Consider the following 21354-nt stretch of genomic DNA (forward strand, 5'->3'; position numbering starts at 1 on the left):
TGAGACCAAACCTACGCCCTTGACATCAATCGACCGTCAGAGAAGTTGTCTACAAATGGAGAGTTTGGCATAGTTGCTTCTCTCCCAAGGAGTGGACAGCCACCAAAGATGACGCAAAGAGTTCAGCGCAGAATACTAAGAGAGGTAAAAAAGAACCCTAGAGTGTCTGCTAAAGACTTACAGAAATTACTGGCATAGTCCAATATTTCTGTGCACACATCAACTATATGTAAAATTATGGCAGAGAATGGTATTCATGGGAGGGCTCCATGGAGGAAGCCACTGCTGTCTAGAAAAACATTGTTGCTCGTTTAATGTTCGCAAAAAAGCACTTGGACACTCCACAGAAGTTTTGGCTAAATATTTTGTGGACTGATGAAAACATAGTTGAATTGTTTGGGAGTAACACACAACATCATGTGTGGAGGAAAAATGGAACAGCTCACCAACATCTATACCTCAACCCTACCGTGAAGCATAGTTGAGGGAGCATCATGATTTGGTTGGGTCTGTTTTGCTACCTCAGGGTCTGGACATCTTGCAATCATTAATGGAAGAATGAATTCAAAAATTTATCAGGATGTTGAAGCTAAAAAGAGGATGGATGCTGCAACAAGACAATGATCCAAAATACAGAAGTAAATGAACTTCAGAATGGTTTCAGAAAAACACAAACACGTTCTGGAGTGGCCAAGTCAAAGTCCAGACTTAAACCCCGTTGAGATGCTGTGGCATGACCTAAAGACAGCGATTCATGCCAGACATCCCAAGAATCTGACTGAACTACAGCGGTTTTGTAGAGAAGAATGGGCCAAGATTAGTCCTGATCGATGTGCCAGACTAATCTGCAGCTACAGGAAGCATCTGGTTGAAGTTATTGCTGCCAAAGGAGGAGGGCACAAAATATTAAATGTGATGTTTCACTTACCTACTTTTCCCCCTTCTGTCATTGTTTGTATACTATCCTCGTTAAAATATGAAAACCTATAAATTTTTGGGTGGTTTTAGTTAAAGCAGACACAGTTTTTTCATCCGTGTGATTTTGACAAAGATCAGATCACATTTGATGGTGATTTTATGCAGAAATGTGAGAATTCCAAAAAGGTTCAGATACTTTTTCATACCACTGTAAATACAACTAAAATATATTATATGGCTTCCAATGGGGGTTAGACCCCAGGGAACATGCACTCAAACTATTGAGTGAGTCCGTTTTCAGTGGTACTTTGATTTAAGGTTTAAGTCGTCCTATGACTGAACTTAAAACTCAGTTTACTCCATATTGAAATGAATTGAAATGTAATTTACTGTATCTGTTCCAGATGTGAAACAAATTTTTGGGGACATATCATAATTTGAGACACTCGTAACACAAGTACCACTGTATTTTGTTGACGAGTGTGCATACGGTACTGATTATGTTTCAACATTGTGCCTCATTGTCAATAAGGAGAGAAGATAATGGGTGGGTGTGTGGCCCTCAGGGGTCCCGGGGCAGGCCTGAAGAGAGCGGGGCTAATCAGGGGACTGTGGATGATGGCCGTGGGACCATGCGGTAGTCGAAGTGCCAGCGGTGCCGATGCCAAAGTGCAAAGAGCAGCTGGATTGAGGCCGTTGGTCAGGAACCCTGCCGGGAGGGCCTTGCACAGCTGCTTCTGGAAGGCCAGCTTTGTCTGCAACACAAGGAAGAAATGGTTGAAACTTTTTACATTAAGAACCAGTGTAAAAATAGACTTTGCATTATATTAGGGCTGCCACATTTAATCGGCTTATCGACAACATTCTATCACAAAAAAAAAAAAATGTATTCATTACATTTTTTCTTGTGTTTATTTGTCATCCTACATGAATGCAAATGATTGCCTTTGTAATTAATGAACATTTGATATTTTCAAGCATCTGCTTTTGCTTCTTAAAACAACTATATAAAATTCATAGTTCAACTTTTCTCAGTGCTTAGTTTTTGTTTCGAAGGCACATTTCAAACTTAAAAGTATTGCCCAGAGTAATAAAACAGTAAAAACAAAAAACAAAAAAAAAACTTGAGTAGTTGACTATCAAAATAATAATTAGAGTTGTCCGATACTATAGGGTAGCCGGTAAAATCGGACGATCAAAGCATTTTAAAATACCATTTTGGCCCGAATATAAGACAGGGTTTTTTTGCATTGAAATAAGACTGAAAAAGAGGGGGTCGTCTTATATTTGCGGTCTAGACATTATACCCATTCACGACGCTAAATAGCGGGAGCTATCACTGAAGCGATGTTCTGTGATGACAGATCTCAGCTACTCTCCCCAATCACGACGCTAGATGGCGCCAGATATCATTGAAGCGATATTCCGTCATGACAGATCATGACAGTTTCTCTCAAGTTTAACCAGTTTGCAACTTTTTATTGCAATGTTTTTCCTCATTCGGATTTGTTTCAAGACTACAGTTACAGTTAGATTTCACTTTGATGGTTAATGCATTATTGCAATTTTGTTGTTTTACCACAATAGATTGGTTTATTTACATTTCAAAAACCAGAAGCCATTCATTTACGAATGTGATTGCACTTTAGTTTACATATTTAAATGTTCAGATATTAAGATTTGAATGAGGCAAAATATCATGCTTTTTCTCTCAAATATATTGTTATAATCATTTGTTTCGGATGTACTGTTATTATTTTCTGTATAAAAATTAATTTGGTGTTCAAAAAGTCTTTTTTCAAACTTGAGTCTTGAAAAAGAGGGGGTCGTCTTATAATCAGGGCCGTCTTATATATGGGCCATACGGTAATATTGGATAATATCGACATTGGTTTTTCATTATCGTTTTTTGGCCTAATACAGTGCCTTGCAAAAGTATTCGGCCCCCTTGAATCTTGCAACCTTTCGCCACATTTCAGGCTTCAAACATAAAGATATGAAATTTAATTTTTTTGTCAAGAATCAACAACAAGTGGGACACAATCGTGAAGTGGAACAACATTTATTGGATAATTTAAACTTTTTGAACAAATAAAAAACTGAAAAGTGGGGCGTGCAATATTATTCGGCCCCTTTACTTTCAGTGCAGCAAACTCACTCCAGAAGTTCAGTGAGGATCTCTGAATGATCCAATGTTGTCCTTAATGACCGATGATGATAAATAGAATCCACCTGTGTGTAATCAAGTCTCCGTATAAGTGCACCTGCTCTGCGATAGTCTCAGGGTTCTGTTTAAAGTGCAGAGAGCATTATGAAAACCAAGGAACACACCAGGCAGGTCCGAGATACTGTTGTGGAGAAGTTTAAAGCCGGATTTGGATACAAAAAGATTTCCCAAGCTTTAAACATCTCAAGGAGCACTGTGCAAGCCATCATATTGAAATGGAAGGAGCATCAGACCACTGCAAATCTACCCCAAAAAAATTAAATTTCATATCTTTGTTTGAAGCCTGAAATGTGGCGAAAGGTTGCAAGATTCAAGGGGGCCGAATACTTTTGCAAGGCACTGTATAATAATCATGACTCCTTGTTTTAAAAAGGAATTAAAAAACTCACATATGGTTGAGTGCGCTGTGCATATGATTCTTACCGCTAATGCAGAGCTGGACGGCAGTTTATTATAGGGAGTGAATTTAGCCTTCACAGGCTTCCCGGCCAAATGCTCCTTATGTCTCCTGCTGTTCATGTGCTGTTGAACAAATATTGATGAGATTACATAAAAAGTGTTATAATTTATTATGGGTGGAAATAATCCCACCTGTTGCTTCTATTTTGACACACGGATGCAAATTCTCAACCTCGCAAATGTACCTGTTTGAGTTGTGACTCCGAGTTAACGGCCACCTGGCACAGGTGGCAGTGAAAGCGCTGGCCGGTGACACCCACTACTTCCCTGGTCTTGTTGGTGCCCACCCGCTGCTTAATTAGTCGGCAGGGGCGCCTTGGCGACGACGTCCTCTTTTTCCTGCGGTGCGATTGGCTGCTGTTGGGACTGTGCAGCATCTGCTTGTGTTTAGAACCTGGTAAAGAGGGATATCAGAATCCTGTGCACTGGAATATTGCTGTTTATTAGTGCAAAATAAATTATATATTGTACATTTACACACCACTACAATGAGCTTCCAGTTGGGAGCTGGAGTTGACCGTCACTTTGCATGTAGGACAATGAAGACATTTTTTGTTGGTCTCCTTCTCTTCCACCTTCACCTCATCATCTTCTTCTTCCCTGACAGCAGGAGGCCCGGGAGAGTCGCCTTCCGCAGGCGTCCCCTCCGCTGTTAAATGGGAAAGCGGAGGGTCGTGAGGGAATTGCTGGGACAGCTGAGGCGAGTGGCTTGAAGTGGAGTCTGTCGTGCAGGGATTAGGGGTCAAGGAATTTTCAAGGCCCATTTCCAGTTGCGACGATGTGCTTAAATCTAGACACAAACATAAAAAACATCACCGTCCATCATATTCTACACAACAAAACCCGTAACTGACTCCTGCGATTCTTCAAAATATGCCAGCGCTTTCCTATCCGCCAATAATATTGTTTTATATCCGATTCTCGATTTTTATATTTTCATCCCCTCAATCATTCACTGTGTCTGTCATTTGTGCACCTCGTACGGTCAACAACACATCGATCAAATGCCATGGCAGGTGCTAAAACGTATTACATGGACGTTGGGAAATGGATGGCACCCGAAAAAAAAATCAGAAGGTGTTGACATTGTTGGAGCACTTCACATACCAACCAAATTGTTAAATGTTTTCTTTTTTAGGTGGGAATCTTGGGGCACTTAACAATTCAATTACGATTAAGATTCAGAGGCTACGATTCGATTATAAGTCGATTATTGATGCCCCCCTCAGCTGTAAGCCACTTTTAATGTTTTGTACTAGGGTTGTTCCGATCATGTTTTTTTTGCTCCCAATCCGATCCCGATCGTTTTAGTTTGAGTATCTCCCGATCCCGATATTTCCCGATCCGATTGCTTTTTTTTGCTCCCGATTCAATTCCAATCATTCCCGATAATTTTTCCCGATCATATACATTTTGGCAATGCATTAAGAAAAAATGAATAAAACTTGGACGAATATATGCATTCAACATACAGTACATAAGTACTGTATGTGTTTATTAAGACAATAAATCCTCAAGATGGCATTTACATTATTAACATTCTTTCTGTGAGAGGGATCCACGGATAGAAAGACTTGTGATTTTGTGTATTGTGAGTAAATTTTGCCATTGCCAGTGTATTTGTTGAGCTTTCAGTAAATGATACTGCAGGCATGCCCTAATGCATGATGGGAGTGGAACTATGATGGGAAGTAAAACCATGACTGTGCGTCGTGCTATCAATGGATATATCTTCTCTGCTTTGGGAAATAACTTAAGGTGTAAAGACAAAGATCTATGGCCACCTTGCTTCCCCACAATCATAGGGAGAGGGATTGCAAGGTTTTAGCCAATTAAAGAAAGGCTTCAAATGCTGCCAAACTTCTCTCTACTCATGTTACACTGCCTTTTATTTATCTATAAAGGTAAAAGGGTGTCATTACAGTTTGAACGTGACAATGAGTGAGAGGATCGAGGAGCGTATATATTAATAGCGTTAAATATTTTAACGTGACACATTTTTTAATAAATTAAATGCGGCCGTTAATGGGATTTTTTTAATAACCCTACGTTAAGCCTAAACTAAAGACTCTGGATGAGTGTAATATATTATGTCTGTAACGTTAAATACAATAAGAAAACAATTTAATTAAAATATATATATATATATATATTAAAAAAAGGCTGCGCCGATATTTTTTTGCCGATTCCGATACTTTGAAAATGACGAGATCGGACCTGATCGATCGGGACGCTGATCGATCGGGACATCTCTATTTTGTACATTAGGTACAAAATTTGTACAAAAATCCTCTCAGGCTTAAATAAACTACTATTTCAGTATTACGTTAACAGTTCAAAACAGTAAATAAAATACTCAAGTCCACCTTCTGTATCAGCAGATTTTAACTACCGTATTGGCCCGAATATAAGACAGTGTTTTTTGCATTGAAATAACACTGAAAAAGTAGGGGTTGTCTTATATTCGCGGTCTAGACATTATACCCATTCACAACGCTAGATGGCGCCAGATACCATTGAAGCAATGTTCCGTCATGACAGATCTCAGCTACTCTCAAGTTTAACCAGTTTGCATTATTTTATTGCAATGCTTTTCCTTATTCAGATTTGTTTCAAGACTACAGTTATAGCTAGACTTCACTTTGATGGTTAATGCAATTATTGCAATATTGTTGTTTTATCACAATAGATTGGTTTATTTACATTTCAAAAAACCAGAAGAATGTGATTGCACTTTAGTTTACATATTCAAATGTTCAGATATTAAGATTTGAATGAGGCAAAATAACATGCTTTTTCTCCCAAATATATTGTTATAATCATTTGTTTCAGAAGTACTGTAATTATGTTCTGTATAAAAATTAATTTGGTGTTCAAAAAGTGTTTTTTCAAACTTGAGTCTTGAAAAAGAGGGGGTCGTCTTATAATCAGGGCCGTCTTATATTCGGGCCAATACAGTACATTCGATTAATTTAATGTTGTGAATGAACCGTTAAAGTTGTTAAAATTGCTCCCGTTATTTCATAATTTCCCTTCTGTCTACTTCCGACATGTGAAAGTTTTAAAAATGTTTCATCATTTAAATATAGATTCAAGTCAAGATTTTGCCGATTTAGGAGTATTTTAGATAAAAAGTTAATTAGGTTCGTTCGGAAGGTTTGCTACAACAGCCTTCCAGAGAAGTCTACTGCTTTAAGATGGCGGCTGTTTACTAATGCCGGCGATTCTGTCATTTGGCATATGGCTTTCTATACATGTACTAACGCCGCCGAGTCTTAGCCTGGAAATCCAGACTCACCGCTAAGGGTGTGACAAAATATCGAAATGGTGATATATCGTGATACTTTGTATCCTAAAAGGTTATCAATATGCTCCTGTCAAGAATCGAGATATCGTTTTAAAAAGGTGTAAATAAAAAAAATAAAATAAAAAAAGGCTGCCATTGACGGTGCTCGACGCCCAATCATTTAGACTGGAAATGTTCGTTCATTCAAAACCAGAGCATTCACAGTAGTGCTGCAACGATGAAACGATTAACTCGAGTATTCGATTAGAAAAAAATATTCGAATTAAATTTTGTTGCTTCGAGTATTCGTTTAATTAAAGTGGCGTTGTAATGGTTTATTTTGAAAGTGTTTGCATTTAGTTTTATTGATTACATAGTGGTTACACTGCCCTCTGGTCTGTCTCTTTTCACATGGCTGAATCCAACTGATCCCTGTTAAGACCAATGTAAGTTTTTGTTTGAGCTAATGTCACTCACTCATAATTTAGTTTATTTTAGTTTAGTTCATAATTTAGTCTGAACCATTTGTTAAGAGCATTGTAAAAAAAAAACAACTTTTTATATCATTTAAGCTAACGGACTTTTTCTATGTAAGATAGTCAATTGTTCTTTTGTTGTACATAGATCGTCAAAAAAATATATATACTGTATATATATACCGTTTGAGACTCAGCTCAGGTATTTTAATTTTGGTAACACTTTATAATAACTATCCGTTTTACTAGTTAATAAATCATTAGTAAACTGTTGATGAATGATTTATTGTTGATTTGTGAAGTATTTGTTAACAGTTTATTAAGCATTTACAGGGTGTTCCAATATGGTTGACCCCATTCTAAATGCCCATGCTAGTTGTTGGATCCTAATAAAACTATACACACTTTATGTTGAAGGTCATAAGTTCTATTGGTTAAATATACAAAGAAAAGTACAAATATTTGTTGGTTTCATGGCAGATTTTCATAAATGTGCAACATGAGCGCTGCCTGCAAAATGCCTTGTCAAAGTGCCTTTTCTTTTGAAGTGAACGGCATTTCTTAACCTGAAAAGATAGAAATGCCAAACGTTACACACAAAAACTTGAAACGTTTCAACACAAACTGTGTTTCAGGTTAAGAACACCCTGTAAATGCTTAACAAATTGTTAACAAATACTTCACAAATCAACAATAAATCATTTATCAACAGTTTACTAATGATCTATTAACTAGTAAAACGGATAGTTATTATAAAGTGTTACCTTTATGATAAAGTGTTACCTTAATTTTTCATGTTCCTTATCCAATTACTCGATTATTCGAACTAACTAGTTCATCGATTAATCGACCACTAAAATATTCGATAGCTGCAGCCCTAATTCACAGTCATTCGGTCAGATTTTTGGGGAGTTCCTACGGCCCCACTGATAGTTCCTACCTCAGTGTAGGAACTACAATTGTTCTTCGTTCTCAAGTTCCTGGTCCCTAGTTCTTACTGCAAAATGATGTCATCGTCCCCAAAAAGGTTCTAGAGACTGTGAGTGCGAAAGCAGCTATAGATATAATCTGGCTGGCTGTAGTTGAAAAATTCTTTATGTATACCAGGCCTAAAAATCATGTGTTTTATTGCTGATGAAAAATAAAAACGGCATCACTTTTCAGGTGCTATTTGCATGTTAATGCTTCTTAGCAGGGCGTCTGTACTTGATGGGAGTAATTAACCGCATGACAGAGGCTATGATTGCAGGGCAGGTAATAGCTGCTAATCAGCCAGCAGATTGGCAGCTACAAGACTCAGCATCCTTTAGTCGGCTGCCTCGATTACTGTTCATCTAGTGGAGGAAGCCCAGAGTGTTTTAGAAAAAAGATGGATATTAAGCGTGTGCAGATGTACCTAATGCGGTTCTTCGTTCACGCCTCGGTTGTACTGTGGGTTTTTAAGCTGTTGTCTTAAAGTGCATGTGACACGAAAAAGCATGTTTATTTCAGAATACACGCGGTATTTTATGCCCCTGAAAGATATGGACCGCTTGGATGTGTGTGGAAGCGATCGCATTATTTATTTCGTTTTTTGAATCCCGCGTCATGAAAATGAGTGACTTCCGGCTTCGGTTTTGCATTGAGGAGGAGGGCGCTGTGACGTGTACGGATGAAGGCGTCCTCTTCACTATACAGCCGTACTGTTGTGTATGAGGACTAAGGATTCAGCTGATTTTGCGGATTAATACGTTTATTTTTCGCATCACGCCAGCCAAATGGCTGCAGAAAAATCTTGCTGTATGAGGGAGAGGCGTGCGCCTTTTTGGAGTTTCAAAAGGTTCCCATTCACTGTGGATATTGGCCAAAACAAGCCCTACTACTGTGGGACCATTGGACTTACGAGGAAGTGAGTAAACATTTTGTTTTGTATTATGTCAAATACGAATACAGCAATTACAAAGTAAACAAAACAAACTTTACAAATACAATACAATACAAATAAAGGACTACTGACATTTGATCATTGATAGGCATGTAAAAAGCTCTCCTCATGCACATTAGCTGAACGTTAGCTGCACAACAACTGCAGCCACCCCCCTCCGGGGAACGAGCTGTAAATTTCTCTCCGCCGGGCGGTTTGCAGATCCGCAAAGACAATCGACAACCCAGTCGTCATGTCAAATAATCCGGGCTAGTTATGTGTGATTTTCTGCTTCGAAGACTTTGAAACATCACTCGGTTCGGGTTAGCATGTCGGCTAGCTGTCACGCCTCTTGGTTTGTTTACATTCTCCGAAGCCGGGGAAGGGAAATGACATACGTCCGATTTAGGTGTCATAAAATATCGTTCGGGAGGTGCAACAGTAAAGGTGAAGTCGACAGTTTTGACCATTATGGAGTGATTTTGCCATGTCGTCCTGAATAAGTGAATTTTTAGTATTTCATATTCCATTTAGCACAAGACTGTTATTTGTCATGACCATGCCATTTATTTAGCAATTGGGGAAAATACTTGGATAAAAAGAATATCCTGTAAAAATAATGAAGTAAAGAAACAGAAACAATGACATTTTGCAGCTCTTCATCGCGTTTTCCTCGTTGTGAATAGTTCCCCCTCGACGGGCTGACTGGTCCTTCTCAAGCCATTTATTTACATTTTGCGGCTCTCTTATTCGCGTTTATCTTGTTCTGAATAATTCCCCCTCAATGGGCTGAATAGTAAAACTGATGAGCCCAGTCTCCCGCTGACGTCATCTACCTGTTGGGGACGCTAGAGCCCTATAATGGTAGGCGTGGCTAACCGGCAGATTAAAAGACTAATTTCTCGTCATCGGCGCTTTGCTAAATTGTTGTATATAGTCGAATCGTCTCAAAATATGATTCTATTCACATAATAATGCTATTTAAGACTTTTTTCTCCTGTCGTATGCTCTTTAATACCTGTTATGTCATTTGAATTCAAGTCCGTCTCTGCAGTCCCCTCCTCTCTCTCCGATGCGGGTTGGCTGGGCTTGTTCTTCTGCCGGTTCCTCTGGTTCTCCAAGGCCTTCAGCTTGCGAGTGTGTTTGTGACCCTTGTAGTGGGCCTCAGCCTGGTTCTGGTCATGATGCACACACATAAGATCAGATATGGAGAAACTAATTACTTTTATTATTCATTGTATTTCACTCGTTGGCTGCCATTGACAGCAACAGACATCTAATCACATTTATTCACTAAAAATGATAATTCCACCTTGACCACTCACTTCACTCCCCTTGTTTCCATTTGACTGGAAATTGCATCCAAAAGCAGCACATCGTGGCATTTTACTTATCTAGTTTAGGCAGCAATAAGCAATTGTTTAACACGCTACAAATTTGGAAAGATACCAATTACGTCATCACAGCGAGCCCGCAAACCATGGCGCCAACTAACGGTCAAAATATGGACTAAATATTATAAAATATTGCCATGGATTTAACATTTTATGTGTTTCGAACAACATATTTTACTACAAGAGAACAATTGTAGTTTATTAGCGCCTACATGTATTTAAGTTAGAGGATCACTTTAAAAATCTGATGCTGTCATCATTAAAGTAGAGCTGTCAAAATTATTGCGTTAACGCGCGGTAATTAATTTTTTAAATTAATCACGTTAAAATATTTGACGCAATTAACGCACATGTCCCGCTCAGACAGTATTGTGCCTTTTGTGAAATTTTACAGCAAGGTTTATATTGCTGTCTAACAGCGTACTCTTGTGGTCGCTGCACGACGTCTCGGGCAGACGCCTACGTTGTAATGTTGTGCTCATATGATCCTTGGACAAGATCTGTCCGTAAGTATGGTTGTTGTAAAGAATGTACATATTATGTTAGTAAGCGAAATGTTACATTTTTTGTTTGAGATGCTTTTTGTTTATGTTTAGTGAACCTGTATAGCGTGCTAAGCTAACGTTGTTGCTAATGCAATGCTTGTGTACTTTTTTTTTGTAGTTTAACTACGGTCTAAAGAGGACAGTGGTTTGAGGCCATTTTATTAATAAATCAGATGAAAAAGGAAGAAGTCTGATTATTAAGGCGTCGTTCACTAGCTGTTTAGCTTTGGAAAAAGTAGACGCTTCGGAGTGAGGACAGCATAGACAGATTTAAATGACAGTAGAGTGAAATGCCCACTACAGTCCTTATGTACCGTATGTCGAATGTATATATCCATCTTGTGTCTTATCTTTCCATTCCAACAAATTATTTTACAGAATATATATATATAAAATTTACAGAAAAATATGGCATATTTTATAGATGGTTTGAATTGCGATTAATTGCGATTAATTACGATTAATTAATTTTTAAGCTGTAATAAACTCGATCAAAAAATTTAATCGTTTGACAGCCCTACATTAAAGAAAAAATATTTTTTTACTGTTGAATATTTCACTCTTTATTCAGTTATCGTTTGAATGATGGGATACAATTTTACTTTTCCCTTTACTTAGGGTCTCCAGCCTCATTTACTAGCGTAGTATTTGTTACTTTGAATTAAGAGGCAGGGACCGGTCTGGTGATCCGTAGTATCTGTAATTTTGAGTTAAGAGGCAGGGACTGGCCTTGTGATTACCTATTGAATGGGAGTTTAGAGTTGGCCCGAAAAATGCTTGGCCTAATTTGACAAAGGAGTAGAAAATGACAATCTGTTTTCAAACGCTGAATCTGAAAATTTACTCAAGTACGACCGAGGTTTTTGTATTTACAATCACAAAGCGGCACTGTGGTGATTTCATTAGTGAAGGGCAGCATAAAATCAGTTAAGTGTAATCACTCCATCTGTTCCATCTCCCTTGCTCGCATGCAAGCGCAGAGCTGGGAGATAAATGATGATAGTCAGCGTTTGACTCCGAGGAAGCCCTCGCGCGGCCGCGCTGATCATCAACGTCCCTACAAATGAGCGCTCCGGTCGGAGTCGTGGCATCTCATGACCGTCCTCCTGAGCTCATTTGTTCATCTCTTCACTGATTCGGTGTGACACAAATTGCCCCCCCACGTCTGTGAACACTGAAATGACCTCTGAGATCATCCCTGCGATGGCATGCAGATTGCGCACGGGCTATAAAGAGAGCAGAAGAATCTGTTTCCGGCTCACGGGAGCACCAAAGCACATTACTAAATGCAGGGCAACAACCTCAGATGCTGCACAATTATACCACTTTCTCTAAAAGATGTAATTTCTAGAAAAATTGGTTGTGGATTCAAAGCTAGCTCTCCCATGGGTCACTTCCTGTAGATTTTCAATCACTTCTTATTAATTTTGGGGCATTTTGAGGTCACTTCCTTAAATACAATTTGGCTGACATTGACTTCGTTAGACGTCCAATCTATTTTGACCGGGAGGTGCAAATTAACGAATGGATTCAGTTTACACAATCTGTAGAGATTTTTGTTTTATATGATTATTTTGTTCGTTCTTGCTCGTTCAAAAGTTCATTAGCCCTTCCCAGTCAAAATAGATTGGACGAGTAATGCTGCCAATGGCACTGAAAAATAGGCATTCACAGTCTTACCAGTTTATGTGAATTGGATGTCTGTTGTTGGTAATGGCAGGCAATGAATTAATTTTGGGTCACTTCCTGTACATTTTGGAGCTTTTTTATGTCTCCTCTTGATCTATCAACACATTTGTTTACCTATTGGAAATGAATTGGGGCTGTTGGAAATAAAGGGAGATGTTTTGGTCAAATTTTGGCGGAACCGTACGTTTTTGGCAAAAACTATATAACTTTTATACTACGGTTTTGGCAAAAACTGTATACAACTTTTGTACAAATTTCCTTTGCAAAGCACCCTAAAACTAAAATATTTAAAAAATCTATCCTTGTTAACAAAAAAATAAATAAAAATAAAAAATAAAAAATAAAAAAATTAAAGAGCAGCTGAAGAGCTTCTCGGATTTCAGTGTAATTTTAAGAATATAAACTTTGGACGAGTTCGTCAAAACAACTACGTCATTTTTAACGCATAACTGCGAGGATAATTTGCGTTTTTTTAAGGTTTTGTGCACTCTGTTACTAGTCCGTTTCCAAACCCGGAAGTGTGACGCAAATACCCCAGCGCAACAGAAGACTATCCAGAGCGAGCATAGCAGCAAATGCGATATCAGTGATATTTTCACCAAAAGTAACCATTCAGGATCGCTCTTTCGTGAAGCTACCCATGGCAAATGCTCCCAGGAAAGATGATCTACAATGAATCCTTACATGTTTGAACCTGCGTCAGATATCGACAATTTATTCGGCACAGTAGACGTGGGTGATGACGCCGGTTGGGAGCTCTACACTTCACGAAAGAGTGGTAGGCATCTAGCATCGTGATTTCTCTTTGAACTAGGGCTGTCAAATTTATCGCGTTAACTGGCGGTAATTAATTTTATTAATTAGTCGCGTTAAAATATTTGACGCAATTAACGCATGCACGGAATGACCTGTTTATGCGTTGCCTCAAACAGTTTACAATGACGCCGTTTTAGCACATTAGGAGCGATAAGGCAGAGAAATGCGAGTGGACACGGGGGTTCATTGACGATCAGACGATCTTTTTCTTAACACGCTTAATTGAAAACAACGCAGAACATATTGTATACTATTTGTAGCCAGTACTGACAGTCATGGTTGCCTAACTTCCTCGCATGCATTTGGGTGGAGCACGAGACGATCTTTTTTAAACACGCTTAATTGAACACAACGCAGAACATATTGTATACCATTTGCAGCCACTACTGACAGTCATGGTTGCCCAACTTACCAGCAAATCAGCGGCCGCCATATCACAGACTAAGAGCTTGTGAATAAATGCTTAAAAAAACGTGCAGTTAACATTTATTTTACATAAATATTGTGAACTATGCTGCTAGTCAGTAAGCAATTTAGCGGCCGCCATATCACAGACAAAGTGCTTGTGAATAAATGCTTAAAAAAACGTGCAGTTAGCATTTATTTTACGTAAATATTGCCAACTATGCTGCTAGTCAGTAAGCAAATTAGCGGCCACCATATCACAGACAAAGAGCTTATGAATAAATGCTTAAAAAACATGCAGTTAGTATTTATTTTACGTAAATATTGCGAACTATGCTGCTAGTCGGTAAGCAAATTAGCGGCCGCCAAATGTAAACAAAGAGCTTTTTCCGTTAAATTCTTGTGAATGAATGCCTAAATCCCTGAATTATTTATAGATATGGACGTAAAACAGTCTCGATTCTTGGTTAAAGCAAAAAAGCCGTGCAGCTGGCATTTATTTTAAGTAAATATTGCGAACTATGATGCTAGTTGGTCAGCAAATTAGCGGCCGCCATATCACAGACAAAGAGCTTGTGAATAAATGCTTAAAAAAACGTGCAGTTAACATTTATTTTACATAAATATTGTGAACTATGCTGCTAGTCAGTAAGCAGTTTAGCGGCCGCCATATCACAGACAAAGTGCTTATGAATAAATGCTTAAAAAAACGTGCAGTTAGCATTTATTTTACGTAAAAATTGCGAATTATGCTGCTAGTTGGTAAGCAAATTAGCGGCCACCATATGTAAACAAAGAGCTTTTTCCGTTAAATTCTTGTGAATGAAGCTTAAATCCCTGAATTCTTTAGAGATACGGACGTAAAACAGTCTCATTTCTTGGTTAAAAGCAAAAAAAAAAAACGTGCAGTTAGCATTTATTTTACGTAAATACTGCGAACTATGATGCTAGTCGGTAAGCAAATTAGCGGCCGCCATATGTAAGCAAAGAGCTTTTTCCGTTAAATTTTTGTGAATAAAGGCTTATATCCCTGAATTCTTTATAGATATGGACGTAAAACAACTCTCCGGTTCAAAGGCAAAAAACGGGTAGTTGGCAGTTACTTTACGTAAATATTGCAAAGTGCCAATGCTGTAGCTGCTAATTTCTCCCACTGATTTTTTTAACAATGTTTCAAAATGCATGCATGGTATGAAAAATGTAATGATTACCTTGAATCCTCAAACAAATCACTCCTGAGACAATCCTTCCTGCTTGTATGCAGTAGAGCTTTCGTACTTTTTCAACCTAAATCCAGCTAGATCGCTGCATGTGACCGACTGCTACTAAATGAAGCGGAGTGTGGGATGGCCACCTTCGGGAAGGCGTGACGCAGTGAATGGGGAATGTGTCATGTCAATACTTTATGAAGTCTATGGCCACTCAAAGAGTCTCGTGCCTCCGTGTGAGCAATTCATCGCTACTAGGGGTGTAACGGTACACAAAAATCTCGGTTCGGTTCGTACCTCGGTTTTGAGGTCACGGTTCGGTTCATTTTCGGTACAGTAAGAAAACAAAATGCAAAATATAAATGTGCTAGTTGTTTATTACACACTTTTGTGCTTTCAACAATAGGAACATTAGCCTACACAAAGCTAGAATTCTGCTCAAAAATAGAAATTGCAATATTCTGAAATGTAGATATTTTGAAAAACAAAATAAAAATAACTTTGGCTAAGACTTTTTCTTTAAAATAAATATCTGATGTGCAAAACTGAACAGTTGCAACACTGAATTGAAGAGTTGTTCCATCTATATTCTTTTTTAATTTTAATTCCCCACCCAGAGGGCCAACCATCTTCCATGTTAACATTTAACCGTTACCCATGCTGCTCACTGCCCTTCTAAATGGTGAGACGGCCCTGGCCGTTTAACTGTTATCTTTTTTGAGACTGTCAGTGGTCTGATCGCCGCGTCCGCCAGCTGGCTGCCTCCCCTCCTCACGTGGCGTACTCTGATTGACGCCGGACGAGCAGACGACGTCACCGCCGCTGACGGGCCACCCGAACTAGCCGCTGTCTGACATGTATCCATTATGCAGCACTTTGTTTACATTTGCGGCAATAACGACACTTGCTTTACAGCAGCTAATCCGATACACAGTAATACGGCTCTGGGTAATACTATTAGGCCGTTGTTTGAGCTTGCATACCCGCGTGTGTTGTATTGTGCCTGAGTCTTGTTAACCAAATAAAGTCAGCGTTAACAAAAGTCAACTGACCGCTCGTCATTTTACAGTCAACACTCAGAGTTCGCAACTTCGCATTTGACTGCATACGTGCCGCGTACCTCCTCGGCAGCTGTTTGCACGACATTCATTCACCTGTGCATTCGATCGCTGTTTTGTTACAATCCTGCTTTTTCGGTGAGGTATTTTGTGTTCATTCGTTATTGGATCGTTTTTGTTCACCACTGTAAATAAGAGCACCGCAGCAGTAGAGGTAAACTGCCGTTTTCGTTCAACCCTATTTTGTTTAGCGTAGAAGCCAAGGTAGTGGCTGTATAGTTTTTTCTTTTTTTACGATCAGGGTTTACTTAGCGGGTGGGGTTCAAGTGCAGTTTGATTTTGTTTGTTGTTTTAGCCTGGGCTTACGCTGAAGCCAGCTTCTTCCGCATTTTGTATATTTTGTTCATTGCGAGTTCGACTTGTGTGAATAAATTTGTGTCCACTTGCAACTTGTGTGCGTGGCTCATTTTATGTTACGCCCTTAGCAGCCGTCCGTGGGACGTAACAGTGGGATTATGGGAAGCATTAGCGGGCGTTCCGCGCTTGCGTTAAATGTGTCAAATATTTTAACGTGGTTAATTCAAAAAATTAATTACCGCCTGTTAACGCGCTAAATTTGACAGCACTTTACATTAGGTCAGAAACTCGTTCGGTACACCCCCGTACCGAACCGACGACCACGTACCGAAACGGTTCAACACAAATACATGTACCGTTACACCCTTAATCGCTACACATCAAGATGGCATGACGAATGTAGCGAGTAAAACCCACAAAATGTATCGCGTGGTGCTATACTTTCGAATTAGAGTGCTGGCGAGATCTTGGGGAAATGACATCATCAGGTAGCAGTTGGCAGTGAGGCGCGTCTCTCGTTGCTAAGGTGTTGCTATGGCAGTAACTCGAAAACTACGCGGTCAATTCAAAAAAACGTTTGGTAATGTGAGTTTTGAGACAGCGAATGATGCATTCGTGCCAATTTAACCGAGTAAAATGCTCATCTTCAGCTGCCCTTTAAGGTGAACATATAAAACTAATGCATGAAAATGTACAGGAGAAAAAATTGTGTTTTGTTTTGTACTTATAACTAATTTGAATACCTACCTATAATTATAAACAGTGCACGTCAGAACATGATTTAAGGAATGTACTCGTCCTGAAAATAGGCAATAATTTTTTTTTCATATTTTCTTCAACTCGAGAAGGATCATGAAAAAAAGGAGGATGACGAGGACATAATCACAAATGTGCCCTGTTCTCTTCAAATTGCAAAAAGAGTGGCCCTTATTCGACCATCTTACAATATAAATGCAAATATGTATAAAAATGGACCGTATAAAGAAACGTAGCTAAATGAATATGAATAGTAAGGTGTGATAAGAAAGGGAGGCTGAAGAGGCTGATTGGTTTTCTCTCAGACCAGGAAAACGGAAGAAAGATAAGAAAAGGCTGTCTTGGGAATACTTTTGTGTGCAGACCATATGAAATGTGCAAAATAGGAGTGTGGCACTTACAGTGGAGTTAAAACGCAGGTGACAAATATTACAGGTGATAGTTGTTCTTCTCTTAGGTGGCGCGATGCCAAAAGTGTGGTTGATTACCGCTTTCTGCACTGGATCCATCTGCATAAAAACATACATTTTAGTCTCTGATAGAAAAGGTTAGAGTTGTGCTCCTATTAGCATTGGATAGTGCTTTGGTAGTCTTAAGTAGGGCTGCAGCTATCGAATATTTTAGTAATCGAGTAATCGACTGAAAATTCTATCGATTAATCGAGTAATTGGATAAAACAAATATATTTTTAGGTGAAGAGCAATTATAAATATACATGAGAAAACAAGACATTTTATCTAATCTTGAACCATTTTCAGTCAATCAATGTCTTTATTTTCGATGTATATTGTTGAAAACAGCCAACAATTGCATCTCAGATGTAACTAGAATAAAAAAAAGACTAATTCACTGCTTTCACTCCAAAAACTTTTAGATCTTATTTAAAAAAAAAAATTATATATATATATCTTACCAAAAAATGCCGTTACGCTTGATAACACACATCACTTAAAAGTTAGGATTTTTTTCCCTACGTGTTTCAATTGAATTTCTATTTGTGTCAAGCCATTTTTAAGTTCTAGTTAAGTTTTAAGTTAGTCTAAACTGTAAGTCCTGATAGGATTTTGAGTTTTTGCAGTGTTCAAAATAAATGTATGATACAGGCTGTATTGGAGCACATTAGGGACCAGTGCTACTTGGTGTTTTATCCAGCAATGACTACTGAGCTAAAATTGATAGTTAGCATGATAAAGTTTTTATTTTACACCCTCATCACTCCACAATGCTATGTTATGTTAAAGCCTGTATGTAAGACACGTTAGCCACAATCGACAGTGGTCATAATTAATAGAAACCTAGCCCTCCGCTGGGCTAACGTTACGTAAGCTTGTGACAGTAACGTTAATCCTATTTATTAGCGCTTAGCGCTCTACTGCTTTAAGATGGCGGCGGTTTACTAATGCTGCCCAGACGCGGCCGAGTATGTCATTACGCATCTAGTTCAACATACATGTGATCTCTATGAGACGCATCAGACGCTACCGGCTACCAACTAGCATTGTGCGGGCAAGTATTTAGCAACGTCGGCATCGTGTGTAGCGGCTGTCTGCTGCAGTAAGTTTTGTTGTTGTTGATTTTTTGTTTCTTCCTCTCCGCACGTGACATCAGCGCGTTGTCCCACATTAAAAGTAGTCCGAGCAAAACGTGATGCTTAGAGCTGTCATAATAAACGGATACTCGAGGTGAATAAAATTACTCGGATCAGTTTTTAAACTCGAGTTACACGAGTTGCTCGAGTATTCGTTTCAGCTTTAGTCCTAAGTTTTTTTCAAACTGAATCATAGGTAATCGGTCTTGGCAGTCGAGCGTGCTGACTACCGAGCTACTGAAGACCGATAGGTGGAAGTACTGTGTGTGTAGAAGTTTAGGAAACACTTACTCCTTGACAGTGTTGTTAATCTTACTTTCAAATAAGGAATTAGTTACAGTAACAAATTACTTCTCCCAACAAGTAATTGAGTTAGTAACTCAGTTGCCTCAATGTACGAGTAATTAATTACTCGGCAAAAGAGTTTTACACGTTATTACAGGATCCATTCTATAACTTCTTTCACTTTACATTCCAAATAAAAAACATAGGTCACACTTTTTTACATTTTTTAAAATTTCACCTACATAACAGTTCAATGGTATATAAACTTTAACTTTCGAATGCTGTGAGAAAAACAGCCTTTTTGTTTTTCCTGTTGTACTCGACCCGCACCGAACCGTGACCCCCGGTACCGAGGTGCGTACTGAACCGTGACTTGTGTGTATCGTCACACCCCTAATATATCCCGTATTGGCCCGAATATAAGACGGCCCTATTTCAAGACTCAAGTTTGAAAAAAGACTTTTTGAACACCAAATTAATTTTTATACAGAAAATAATTACAGTACATCCGAAACAAATGATTATAACAATATATTTGAGAGAAAATCATGTAATTTTGCCTCATTCAAATCTTAATATTTGACCATTTAAATATGTAAACTAAAGTGCAATCACATTCGTAAATGAATGGCTTCTGGTTTTTGAAATGTAAATAAACCAATCTATTGTGATAAAACAACAAAATTGCAATAAGTGCATTAACCATCAAAGTGAAATCTAACTGTAACTGTAGTCTTGAAACAAATCTGAATAAGGAAAAACATTGTAATGAAATAATGCAAACTGGTTAAACTTGAGAGTAGCTGAGATCTGTCATGACAGAACATCGCTTCAATGATATCTGGCGCCATCTAGCGTCGTGAATGGGGAGAGTAGCTGAGATCTGTCATGACAGAACATCGTTTCAATGATATCTGGCGCCATCTAGCGTCGTGAATGGGTATAATGTCTAGACCGCAAATATAAGACTACCCCCTCTTTTTCAGTCTTATTTCAATGCAAAAAACACTGTCTTATATTCGGGCAAAAATGGTACTTAATTAGATTACTCACTACTGACAAAAATAACGCCATTGGTAACTCTGTTATACTCTAACGCCATTATTAACAACACTGCTCCTTAAGCTTTAAAAAGACGCTCTAACAGCTGAAGTTAGACCACTCTATTAGCTCGGTGTTGACCGCCAGAGTGACGGTGTGAATGAGAGCGCACTGACATCACCACTATCAGAGAAGTTAAAACATATTAGTTACACATATCGTTGGGCGATCTGGCCTAAAACAAAATTACGATAACTTCTTTCCTATCAGCCCCTTTCACATGCATATCCAGGGAAATTCCCGTGTAAGGTGACGCGGAAGTTACTCGCGTCATTGCTTTCACGCATGTAAAGATGTCCCGAGAATAACACGGGTTGGACACTTTCACAGTCTTGTCCAGTTTTGCCCACTGGCACTCTTTGTGCGGGGAGGGCTGCTGGCGCGATTTTATAACCCGGACATTACGGTACATCCTTTTTGGTCGGCATCGGCTGTCACAATGTTGGTCAAATCGTGTTTTGACGTCGTAACTGCTGCCAATTCAAGCTCATCAAGACTGTATTCAAGCCCAGGTGATCCCGCTGGCTTGGGAAGGAAGATTCCCGTTGGCTTTGTTTTGTTGTCTTATCGGCTCTCTGCCTACCGCTTAGGTTAGTATTATTGATCCCCGTCGACCTAAAGTCACGGATAACAACCACATAACTATCGCTTAATTGTATTTTTTTCTTGTTACTGTCGCATTTTCTCCGATATGTTGGATGATAAATAATCGGTCCAAACAAAGAAAAATGGAATAAAACGTTTTAAAGGGTAAATATATGAAAAAGAACGTCTCAACCACTCCTTGTTGACTGCTATTTCTGCATCGCGACCCTTGTTATATTACTTTGTTTCACCCATAAAATCCCCAAAAATCCAGCTGTGGACATTCACATCTGTGTCT

The 21354-nt window shown here is 38.8% G+C and overlaps 1 protein-coding gene across 5 annotated transcripts in view; it reads right to left on the minus strand.

Annotated features, from left to right (window-relative positions):
- Positions 1-1003: 1003 nt before the first annotated feature.
- LOC130909476 (zinc finger protein 385B-like) overlaps positions 1004-21354 on the minus strand; it is a 101116-nt gene continuing 80765 nt past the window's right edge. For 4 of the 5 annotated variants that reach the window (XM_057826016.1, XM_057826012.1, XM_057826013.1 and 1 more), the window contains 6 exons: positions 17899-18006; positions 10288-10444; positions 4086-4394; positions 3790-3998; positions 3569-3667; positions 1004-1673 (listed from right to left, as the gene is read on the minus strand). In XM_057826016.1, the coding sequence (XP_057681999.1) occupies positions 1443-1673; positions 3569-3667; positions 3790-3998; positions 4086-4394; positions 10288-10444; positions 17899-18006 (1113 nt within the window). In that variant the 3' untranslated portion in view covers positions 1004-1442. The remainder of the gene's footprint in view (positions 1674-3568; positions 3668-3789; positions 3999-4085; positions 4395-10287; positions 10445-17898; positions 18007-21354) is intronic. The other variant, XM_057826014.1, reaches the window with a different exon arrangement.

Source organism: Corythoichthys intestinalis, chromosome 21 (genome assembly GCF_030265065.1).
Source record: "Corythoichthys intestinalis isolate RoL2023-P3 chromosome 21, ASM3026506v1, whole genome shotgun sequence".
NCBI classification, from domain to species: domain Eukaryota; kingdom Metazoa; phylum Chordata; class Actinopteri; order Syngnathiformes; family Syngnathidae; genus Corythoichthys; species Corythoichthys intestinalis.